Genomic DNA, 12269 nt, shown 5'->3' on the forward strand with positions numbered 1-12269 from the left:
GCCAGCCAGCTTCTTCTTTTATCCAGCTTAGGCCTGCAGAGCGAGGAGCCGGAGCCTATCTCAGTTTTTGGGAAAGGTGCAGGGTATGCCAGGATGCTGTGACGTGACAATACCATACTTTACTACTTTACCCTTATTACAAATCAAACAGTGTAACTGTGTGTCTTTGTACCTGTAATGAATCACAGACAAAGCCTGCTTTGAATCATTGGTGGAAAGGACCAACGACTGTCAAGGAAAGTTCCAGGAAGTGTGACTTTATGAAATACACAAAGCAGGAACTCCAGCAACACTTGAGGGAAGATGAACAACTTTAATAATTGACCAACGCGTTTCGGCTTGTGGCCTTCATCAGGGTCATCTTTATGAAATACATAAAGGACAAAATAAAAAGGTGGATTTTGCATCTTTTAGTAGATAAAAATTAAACTGCTGGATCATTTTTGCTGCTAATGTAATAGCGTATGAGAAGCAGATAAATTAACATAATAAATCTTTAAATATGTGTAATGATTACTTGTATGTGTTGAATTATTTGACAAAAGTGCAGACAATCCCCTGAGTTCTGTGTTAGTTTTTGTTCTTGAGGTTTTTTTTTGCACTTTTCTGATCTTCTTTATGTTTCTGTCTCCAGTATTGGATCCTCTCTTTTATATCTTCTAAAAAAATCTGATTTATCACACTCTTAATTGGTAGTTGGTGACTAATACTTTAATGACAACCGATCATGAGCTGTGTTTACGTTAACTATCTATATAATGAGGAAAACCTTTTTAAAAAAAAATCTAATAAACACCATCTGCTTCCGCTTCTATCATCAGACTGATGTTAACACCTCGGATAATACCTGAGTGAGCTCTTTGTTTGCCAGAGCAAAGTGAGAAATGAAGAGTTGGCCTTGAAGCAGCATTCGAGCAACGTTCTACTTTTATTTATTCACCACATTTCTACAAACATACAAAGAAGATGATATGGGAAGATTGTGCGCACAGCAGATAAAACAGGTTATACTTTATTTCCACAATATACCATAAAGATACCAAGTCACTGCAACAGAACAGTGATCGTTTGTCTTTCCACGCTTTTTACACGACTCGGGTTCTTCGACACGTTCGGTCTTTGTACAGAGCAGATGTGGAGTTGTAACTGAAAGGGAGTGATAGAGAGGCTGTGCTGGATGGAGGTCCTTTCAGTCTTTTCTCCTAGAGTCTGAATAAAAAAAACAAACATGCATGCACAGATTTGTGTGCAGTCCCAAGAGGGCAGCAAACACTGTGTCAGAGCTGTTACTGTCTACTGAAAGAAACTCTACTTTCAATCTCAGTTACAGCAACATGGAACAACATACCTGTGATACAGCAGCATAGTCAGTACTCTTCAACTTACATTGACAGCTTATGACAATGATAATCCACTGACTGATGAATGATCATGGGACCATGTACAGTGAAGCCTGTGAAACCCTCCTTCCCTGCTCTGTTTGTTACTGTGATCCCTATAAGGAATGAACCAGTAAGTCCCATCTTAGTACGACGAATGAGTCACACTTTGTCAACAGGCACAATAAGGTCTTTGTTGACCCCTCCCTTATCTTTATTCTTCACAAAGGAGAAAGAGAAAACTCCTGCTGTAGTTTCCTCAGCGGTTCTCCCCCCTCTCGGCTGGCAATCGATGGGGCTGCCGGGCAGCAGGTTGGGGGTGGAGGGAGTCGGGGTGGTAGCTCCCCAGATGTATAATGCTTCCCCCTCAGGGCAAGGCGGCAGACCCTTACTCAGGTAACTCGGGCTCGGGCTGGCTGAGGACGGCAGAGTACGCTGGCTTCCGTTCAGACAGCCGGAGTTGTGGTCCGTCGAGTTTTTGCGTGAGTTTCCAGAGGAGCTGAAGGTGGAGGAACGGTAATTATACTCTCTCCAGCCGGGACGTTTGCGCTGGTGACACTGGCATTTCAGGATCCGGATGAAAGCCAGCTTGAACTCGCGGTTGTAGCAGGGGTAGATGATGGGGTTCAGGCAGCTGTTGAAGTAACCAAGCCAGAAGATTACTTTGAAGAGGGATTCAGGTGGCCGCAGGTGCACATTAAAAGACCCTGGGGACAGCAGGGGGTAAAAAGAGAAGCTGCTCTTAGTCATGAATAGTAAGCATGGCTGATGTAGTCGCCTACACATTCTACACATTCTCCAATACAACAAGTGAAAGATCCTTTTTCGATCCAGGGAGGAGACACAAACTGGGATCTGACAGAATCTGCCAAATCAAACATGTGGAGCTACCGGCCTTCGGGGCCCTTTGTGAATAAGAGAGCAGCGGCTCCGTACAGAAATCCTAATTTCTTCTGTTTTTTGGCTATTTCACATAAAACTAACATCAATCCTTCTATTTTCTTTCTCTTATCCAGTCAGTAATGTAATGCGGGGTGGTGGAGGGGTTGGAGTCCAGAGGCCCCATTATAGCTAGCTAGCTTCTTGGCTAACACATAGACAACTAATCACACTCACATTCACACCTAAGGCTAATTTAGAATGGCCAGTTTAAATAACCTAATGATAACTCAGGTGATACCGTGTGATTAGGAGCTAAAATGGGTGCCTACCACTTTAAGGATGTTAACGCAATCACAGCAGCGGTTTAGTGACTTGAGGGGCGTGGCCTAAGTAGACGGCAGTGTCATGGTTTTCTGACCTGTACACAAGTAAGTTCTTATTTTTGATTATATCTAAATGGAATTCATTATTACCTCTGTAGTTTGTAAAAGATAAATAAACCGTCAAATCCTAATTCAAGTGAAATCAATTTTTCTATATAAGAACATGTGTCAGCCATAAACTCTTTTATTACCCTACACGTATTCTAACGTCTCAGTTTTGACTATTTTCCCTGAGCTTTTTAACTTGTTTGTATGCACTTGTTTGTATTAAATCTCAGCAAACCAGCCTGCACAGTACAAATGAAGCCAATTAGCTGAGTTCCTGACTGTTAGACTCCAATTAAGTAACGCTTATCCTAATAGTAAAATAATGTTGTTAACTAGATTTTGATTGTTACTGTAAAAACAAACTATCAAAAATCTCTGATATAATTCAGATTTGAAAACTTGGGTCTTTAAATGACTGATTTATTTTCAGAGATATGCGTGTTCACCTTGTTACACCCTTCTGCAACTCCTTCTCGCCTTGTAGTGTGCGGCAGTGCAAGAGTCTCTGGGTGTTGCCAAGGCTTAATTGCCAATTGTCTACACCAGAGGTGTGGGTAAAGGCATGGCTGAGGATAGCTTGGGGGAGATGACACTTCTTCTCTTCAATTGCTCTCTGGGATTTTTTTTTTTTTAAGTTGATGTCCTATCCATCCTCTTCCATTTATCCTTCTCAGGGTTCTGTTGAGGTTATTAAATGATTTAGAATAAAAACAATGCTTCTGCAAACTTTATGAACAAGTCTCTCTTGTAAATGAGACATTAGGTCTCAATGGGACTACCTATATAAAAAAAGGTTAAATAAAAATAATAAATAAAAACGTTGTGGCTTTTGAGCCGGATTGAAACAGCTTTTTAAATTTAAAGATTGATCTGATGGCTAGAGTAATTCAACAGTTAACATACTAAAAGTGTTGTTTACTCAAAGACCTTACTCATTTTAGGTAGTGTCATGTGTTCTCACTGTTTCACCAGCAGAGATTCAGGATTCATGGCAACTACTCGCCTTCTGACTCAACCCCCACACTCGAAACACAGTCGTGAAAGTTGACCTTTTCACCTGAAGCATCCGAAGCTGAGATTCCAACGACCTTGTACATGTCGGAAAAAACGTGTATTAAGTTGTGCTAAAGAAATGTTTTCACCAAATGACTCATGAATAAGCATGCAGTCCTGAGCTACATTTATACTGAGCGATGATATGCTAATTTTTGCCAAATTTGAAGATTGAATCTCTCCTGTGAAAGTCAGCAGAGGTTATTTATATATTCTGTAAGGGAATATGAAAGTGTACTATGGCACCTCAGAGTCATCTGGAGGCTGAATAAATGTAACTGACAGAAAGTGATCAACATGGATCGATTACAGCCATTTAATCAGGTCGTTTTAAGATCATTTTCTACTCGTTACACATTACTGAGACTTCCTGGTTTAGTTATCCTTTATTGATGTTGCATCGTATCCAACAGGTGGCAGCACTGATTAAGATAAACAGGGTTTTTTACTCTTAGACCATTTGCAGTCTCCAGATGAGGATGTGAAGACAGTCAGTTCCATATGTTATTCATCATTACAGAAAACCTTGTATTTAGGAAGGCCTTCACAAGCAGATAATGTGTTTCCTTAGGCAGAAAAGGTGAGCTGACCCTGAATTCCCTTTTAGATAAATGCACCGTGGGAGAGACGAGCTGGTCTGAAAAGGGGGAAAAAAGGTTGAAGTGAAATGACAGTTTGTCCTGTAAGAGGTTATGGAGGTTACACTAGTAACACAAGTGTCTCCTTTCTGCACGGTGCCTAGTGGCCTTGTCTGTGTTTACACAGGTAACATGGCTGAAGCTGTGCGTATGTGATCGTTGGTCAGACTCAACACGAAAAACGAAATGACAACATTCTGAAAGAGTATGAGGCAAGTTTGCCATGTATGATAATAAGTGGATCTGGGCTGGGTTAAATTGCATTAATCTATCCCCCCGTGGTGCTTTTTGTCCTACTGTGGCTGAGCTTAAATACAGGAAGGATATCTTACAAGCTAATGAGGTGAGAGGGGAAGCCTGAAGACTAAAATAGGGGATTAATAAGCACAGCACAGCGTGATTAGTGTGAAACAGACACATTGTGCGTATGCGCGCGTGTTTGTGTGTAGGCTGATGTGAGTAAAACAACATTTCTTTACACCAGCCCACATTCCTAAATTGATATCACATTCCTGGATAGGCTGAGGATGCACCACGATCTCAGGCTTTCAAGTGTGAAATTACCTCTGACAAGCAGAGACACCTCAGCTTACTTCTTCATGAAAATCAGATCAACAGCTTTAACGATTACTCTGAGAGCATGGAACCAGACGTGATCTTTCCAAAACACACGCACGCACACGCACACGCACACGCACATGCTGCTCTGGACAATTTGTAATCTTGATGAAAGTGATTGTTTGACAATATGAGGAAATGTCGCTTTCAGCTTTCATCCTAATGAGTGGCTCCAAGTACTAGAAGCTGTCTCTCTCTCTCTCTCTCTGTGTGTGTGTGTGTGTGTGTGTGTGTGTGGTAGCTAGACTGTGAGATGAGATTGCTGTCTGAATGAGTCTTGGCCCCATAAACTCCAGATGAATCGGTGTCTTCTTGGTGGCTGGTATTTTCACATGCTATTTTCCCCTCTGCTTGGCCACTTAAATGTGATTACATAACTGTGTGAGCTATGAGCGTGATTGGGATACAGAGGAGGGGATTTGGTGAATTAAAATACGGTCATTCCTTCATTTCTCTCCATGTCTGTCTCTCTCCATTCATCTCCATTTGTCAGTCTGTTTCTCTGTGTAGTAGCTGGCTGCAAATCAAAAGGATTTGACTGCCTGCATCACAACTCTGCTTATTCTTTCCTCACCCATAACCTTTTCAAACTGATCAACCCTGATTATTAAATATTTTGCGTGCTTACGTTCTGTAACATCTCGGTTCGGGCGACAGTTGTATAAATCTACACCACGTGCATCTGGATTGGACACCGAGAGCAGCATCCGCACAAGCAAAACAGATACGAAGCACCGTCTCCATCCTCGGAAACCCCCTTTAACAACATCCCGATCATCCCACAGAGAGTATAAGTTGGGACCTTGCCATCACGTTCCCGTGTCTCCTTTCAACACAAACGTGGGATAAAAGTGTAGGAAGCGCTGGCTGACAGCAGACCTTCCAGCGTCCAGACATGGTTCATGTTTGTGTGTTTAAGTTCTGTGTGAACGTGGTCCATTTTTGTCCTCTTTCAAGTGTTTATGTTTAAAGGCTATAGTATAAACGGCAGAGGAGGCGTTGGGCTCAGCCCTGGGACAATAGTATACAGATAAACGTGGGCGGGTTGTGGCCTCACCCTTTCTGTTAATAGAAATGTTTGCACCTCCTTCCTGAGGACAGGCACACGCATATTTCACTCTGAAACACAGGAACATCTTAACAAAACATGGCATCCTGTTATTCTAACTAATTGAAGTAGTGATGCCTATTCTGTGCCATGTACACACACACATACACAATCTGCTCTCACACATCCTGTTTCATAACACAGCAGCAAATATGATTAATATGTCTTGATCTGAGAGGACACGAGCATTATTGCCCTCTCGCATTGCTTTCAATGAAAACCGTAGCGTGAAGCTATTTTGGGAAAATTGAGCTGACATCCCAGAGACCCCTCGTCTTCACCCCTGGTACCCCGTGGCACCTCCTGCTCTGCTCTGCCACCTCCTTTCTTTTTCATTGCTTTGACACTTGGCTCTCTAATTATTTTTCCTCCTCAAAAAAGCATTTGAGTTATCCCTGGAGCGCACAGGCGGGCCAGCTCAGCGGCCTTAAAAGCCAAAGAAGCTGTCTGAGAATCCCACAGAATGAACTGTATCTGCTCCAAAAAATGCGGAAACAACACCTCAGGTGTTGGATTCTCTCACATTTAGACACGCTGCTTGCACCGCTTGTTCGATGCGAGGCCTTCACAGGACATTAGTGCCTATGCTGGCTGTGACAGAGCTGTGGGAAAATATGTGCAATGAAGCACTAAAAACTTGTGTGTGAGGATAACAGTCGATCTGGTTCTAAAATATATTTATTTGTGTGTATATTTATTTAAAGTTAAACATTTTCCCCTTTAATAACAATATGAAGAAACCTTTTCTTCATTTATGTCTGTGCAGGCCTGAAAAGTCAATTAACTGATTAGTCGGTGGAGCAGAAATTAATTAGTAACAGCGCTGATAACTCAGAATTACTTTCAGTTATTTAGCAAGCAATTCAATATGAGCTTCACTCATTTTACTCATGTGGGAAAATTGACTTTTGTTGTTCAGTAAATCTTGTAGATTTTGTAGATTTTAATTGTTTATGAATAAGATAAACGCATGAAAATGTCTAATTAAGCTGATAAAACTATGAAATTCATCTCATCACAGACATGAGATAAATAAATATTTGTAAACAATCATAAAATCTGCTTCTGTGCACAGTGGCCTTGGAACACTTTAATTTGCATGTGAACCCCTGTTGCTATAGCTTTTGCTGCAGAGTTGCCTTAAGCTATTATCTTGCATGTGTTATATATTAGACCTGCTTAAGGGACACATGAGATTTGAAAGGTCAGAGTCAGTGTAAATATATAGTTATCAACAGTAAAAATAAACCATGGAGTGTACTGGCTGCCCTACTCCACCTCTCACCCTATGACACCTGGGATAGGCTCCAGCCCCCAGTGCAAACCTGGACTGGATGGATGGATGGATATAGTCTAACTTAGATATTTGGATGAAAATGAGTCTTTAGGGAAAAATAAAACACCAGTTTTTACACAAAATTAAAAGACTGGAAATCGGCTTCAGTCTGGGTCAGTTTGTCAGATGAGTCAACACAACAAGCATCAGGAGGCACTGGTGCACATGATTAATGGAAGTGGGATGTTTACATGACTGTAAAGTTGCCTTTACAAATTGTTGTGTTTGCACTGTAGTGCCTACTCTGAACTTCTTAAATCTTGTTCCCGAAAAATCTAAATCAGAATCAAATAAACTTTGGAAACTCGCTGAAGCCAACCTGAAGTGAACGCAAGCGTTACATTTTTAAAAGAGAAACAGCCAGACTAATAGGCTGATACATTCGAAGTTTAGGTATGTCGCTTTTACCGACAAATATGCAGATGCTGAAAGTTCACAGCAAGTGTGTGTTAGATTTTTCGTCCAAAGTAGCTGGCTTGGAGTACACTAACTTAAAAAAAATTTGACGTTGTGTTTATAATCCTGAGGTTTTTGCTCCAAGTTAAAGGCGTAAAAGGAAAAAGGACACTTTAAAACCTGAAAAGGAATGACTCAAACTGTGGGAACCGTTGCTGCCTGCTTGCCATTTATGTACAATGACAAAAAAATAAACTCCACAGTATTAACAGGCGTTGCATAAGATAGGCGAGACCTGTAGCTAAGGGACAGTTCACATAATTCTTCACAGGTTAAAACTTGATGGATCTGAGGTTGCAGTGGCTCCTTTTGGCCAGCCTCACTTTGATCTCTGAAAGCTTTTAATTGTTTAAAAAGCTGCAGTGATGGACGAGGCAGAAGCATCTGCAGCCACGCTGACACAATCGCTCAAGGCAAAAACGAGCATAACTTGCAGTGCATTCACATAAACACGGATAAATATTTCATCACCCATCCACTGCACACCAGCACACACACGTGCACACATCACCAACCACATAAGTTACAATACGAATCAGTGGCAGTGTGCAGAGGAAGGAGCAGGATAATAACAAGTGTGAAACAGGAAATCCCACTCTGTAGGTGGAGGCTCGGATCAACACAGGGATAGTGCCGCTGTCCTATCAGACTTAAGACGTGAGTCACACCAGAGAGCAGAGAGCAGGACAAACTTTAACTTCAAAACAACATCTCCCACAAATCTGTATCTGAAAATAGAGGTGCCTCAGGGCCCCGGTTCAGCTCCCTGGGTTGAGCAGGCGACCCAGGCTAACGCAGAGGTTTGAATCCGCCCCGAGGCCTTTTACTGCTTGTCTTCCCCAGCTTTCCTGCCTTCTCTAGACTGTCCCAACATAATAAAAGCTAAACAAAATAAAGGCTAAAATAAAATATGTTAAAAAGAAAACAGAGGGAACTCGGTGCCCAGATTTGACATGACTATATAGTAGCACCATTCTATGCCAGAGTACTCTCTCTGTGGATGCTTTTATGAATCTCTTAAGCCACTTAAAGTGGGCAGTAAATAAAACTGCATGGTGCTTTGTCACAATGTATTAGTATTCTACACCAGAGACTGTAAAGAGAAACTTGGGGGCTGGTTTTTGGCAGTGCCTAAAGAGGGCCCTTCTGAAGTCCACCCCTGAATGTAGGCGTAGAAGCCTCTCAAAACTGCAAATTCAGAACTTTGTAAAATCACATTTGGTATGTACATTCGGTATCTCATCCAGGATACCTTGGGGCAAAATAATCCCTGCCATGTAGCACTGCATAGTGATCCTGCCTCAGGCACTGCGTGTGTGTGTGTGAGAGAGGACGTGATGAGCTGCAGCTTGAAGCCAGGTGCATAAACACACTCCCTTATAACGATGCTAAATGAACACATGCAGACACATGGCTGTACACAAACATATACATATAACCCACGGGGGCACCGTGGGGTTAATCCCCACACAATCAGACCATCCGGCACATTCTTGTCTACAGCGCTTGTTTTTCAGTGAGGCCATTTCCCCCTCCCCTCCCAAATGCCACTGCTAAACAAAGACTTGATGTTTTCTCAGCCTGCAATATATTGCTTCATTTCCACTGCAGTTTTTTAAACATTCACGGCAGAGTGCTGTTGAATGCTCGCCAGTGCCAGTGGCATCATACGGGAGCCTCAGCAGGCTCCACGGGCTTCTGAAATGACTGACCAGAGCAGAGAGAGGCCACCTACCACTCACAATGTATTTAGTGCAACAACAAATCAAATCAGACACTGAATTATGCTGAAAACATTTGGATGAGCTTTCAGTGAATTCCACTTCCTTGAAATGTTTTGGCGTTTCCAATGGGGCCCTGATTTCAGAGACAGTGACAGGAAAGAGAAAAGGAAAATGGTGAACTTTTGCGACATAAACAGAGGCTTAGGCCAGATCAATGACATAGATTCATTCATTCTGCGTCACATATTGCTACAAGATAGGGGGTTTTACTTCAACAGTAATGGCTAAACCCGTAGAGCCCACCGAGACGTTTAATGACAGCAGAGCAACCCAGGAGATTCTGTGTGCGGCAGATATGATTTGCAATGCCTGCAGCAGCGTTTAACAGCAACAGTTTAGCTTCCCAGAGACATTTATGTGACTGACATTTATTTTCTGCAGGCTGTTTTTGACCAATTAAATATCTGTTTTTAAACTGGTTTCCAGGGGAAAAAAAGGTTGTCGATGTCTTTTGCAAATTGCTTCATGTAAGAAAAAAAAAAAAAAAAAGTATAGTCGTGGGGCGTACAAAAGACCCCCACTGAGTGACGTACGGAACCTACCTATGGGTAAGGCGAGAAAGAAGGGCAGCCAGCAAAGGGTAAACATGCCGACCACAACTCCCAAAGTTTTAGCTGCTTTCTTCTCCCGGGAGAATTTCAGCAGTTTCACCGTGAGCGAACTTCTAGCCTGGTGCGCGCGGCCCTTCCCCGTGCCAGAGCTGCCGGTATCCTCGTGCACCTGAGATCCCTTGTGGATCCTGAGGGTCAACTCGCTGGAGTTCATCCTCTCCCGCATCACACCTGCCTCCAGGTTCTTAGTGGTCCTTTTGGCGACTATGTACACACGGCAGTACATGGCCAGTATAACGACGAGAGGGATGTAGAAGGAGCCGAGGGAGGAGAAGAGCGCGTAAAACGGCTCCTCGGTGATGGGACATATCGTGTCGTCCGGCGACGGTGGCTGTTTCCACCCGAGCAGAGGGCCGATGGAGATGACCACCGACAGCGCCCAGACCCCAAGCATGGCCAGCAGAGCCCGCTTCTCCGTCACGATACCCGGGTACTGCAGCGGGTGGCTCACTCCAATGTAGCGGTCAATAGATATTACGCACAGGCTCATGATGGACGCGGTGCAGCACAGCACATCCACCGCCGCCCAAATGTCACAGAAGATCCTGCCGAACACCCAGTAGTCCAGGATCTCCAGTGTGGCTGACACAGGCAGCACCGTGGTGCCCAGCAGCAGGTCCGCGATAGCCAGGTTGATGATGAAGTAATTTGTCGGGGTCCGCAGGTGCCTGTTGCACACCACAGCGAGGATTACAAGGATGTTGCCCGCAATGGCAAACACGATGAAAGCCCCGAGTACCAAACCGAGCGGGATGGCTCGGGTGAGGTCCATCTCGCTGCGCACCGTATGGTTACCCCCAGAGCTGTTAGTGAAATTGAACTGGGAAGACGCCCCGTCGAGTTTCGAGGAACCATTTTTCCATAAGTCTGTGACATTGTCAATGCTCAGACTCATTTTGACTCACAAAGTCCTCCATAGCAGGCTCCAGACCACTTGTAGCTTTAAAGAAAGGGCTTTAACACAAACTGCCAAAACGGTCTATGTGCGCATGGCTCACTGCGCTTCTTTGAGTTCGCTTCCAAACGTTTTATCAGAGAAAAGCGATCATTGTGCAGCCGTACGTTCCCCATGCAGTTCGTCTCCCCCCACTCTCCTGAGAGGTTAGTGGAGAAGTGAGGGGGGCAGCAGTCATCTCCTGCCTCTTCTCCTCCGCACACAGCGTTGCCATATACTGACCAAACATACCTAAATACGCGCTTATGAAGTGCGCGTGACGCACTGCACGAAGAGCCGTGATTGCGCAGAATACGCACATAGTGTCGTTGCTTCATTTTCTTTCTTTCTTTCTTTCTTTCTTTCTTTCTTTCTTTCTTTTGACTTTGCAGGACGCAGTGAGGAATCGCGCTTTTTGGGTGAAGCACTTCATTGGTGTCCGATTTATTTTTCCCCACTGTGGGAGGGTGCTTAACTGGGCATTTACAAGTTCCACAACCACATAACTTTGTGAGAGTAAACCTCGTTGGTGCAGTTTTTTTTAAAGGTACTTCTAGCTTGCTTGGCGGTACGCTGGTAAAAAAGTGTTTTGTTGACAGAGAAAATAATGACATAATTTTAAGCCAAGGTGCCTGACTGTAAGAGATGCTGAGTTTCAGTGCGGTAAATATTCAGGATGTTCCAGCAGTCAGCTTAGATGGTTAAGCCTTCAACTTCAAACCGATTAAGTTCAAACGTAGATTACACATCACATACAATCCTCTCTCATATGACAGGTATCTCTCGTCAATTATATTCCTATTTTGGTAAAATGCAAGAGTTCCTCAGAGTAATCTCATCTTGGGTATAAGTTAGGAAGAAGTGGCAGGCTTAGTGGACTGGCACATGCGCATTCCAGAGACAAGTTCCTCTCTCAGAAGCACTTTATAAAAAGGCCAACCACTATGGGTCTAATTTCCACAAAAGTAAATGTTTTTTTTTCATGTTTATTGAACTACAAAGAATATATATGTACCTACAAATAATTACCAGTACATAA

At 43.2% G+C, this 12269-nt stretch overlaps 1 protein-coding gene across 1 annotated transcript; it reads right to left on the reverse strand.

Annotated features, from left to right (window-relative positions):
• Positions 1–909: 909 nt before the first annotated feature.
• Positions 910–11860, reverse strand: LOC146524492 (alpha-1A adrenergic receptor-like). The gene is made up of 2 exons (XM_085181448.1): positions 10228–11860; positions 910–2086 (listed from the first exon to the last, which is right to left on the reverse strand). The coding sequence occupies exons 1-2, from the start codon at positions 11189–11191 to the stop codon at positions 1542–1544; spliced, it is 1509 nt and encodes a 502-aa protein (XP_085037574.1). The 5' UTR covers positions 11192–11860; the 3' UTR covers positions 910–1541.
• Positions 11861–12269: the final 409 nt, after the last annotated feature.

Source organism: Neolamprologus multifasciatus, chromosome 2, assembly GCF_963576455.1.
Source record: "Neolamprologus multifasciatus chromosome 2, fNeoMul1.2, whole genome shotgun sequence".
NCBI classification, from domain to species: Eukaryota; Metazoa; Chordata; class Actinopteri; order Cichliformes; family Cichlidae; genus Neolamprologus; species Neolamprologus multifasciatus.

Excerpts from the sequence above, each read along its gene's own strand:
- LOC146524492 (XM_085181448.1), bottom strand. The coding sequence starts at position 11,191 with ATGAGTCTGAGCATTGACAATGTCACAGACTTATGGAAAAATGGTTCC. Across the intron at positions 2,087-10,227 it reads CTTTCTCGCCTTACCCATAG|GGTCTTTTAATGTGCACCTG; the intron begins GTAGGTTCCGTA and ends TGCTGTCCCCAG.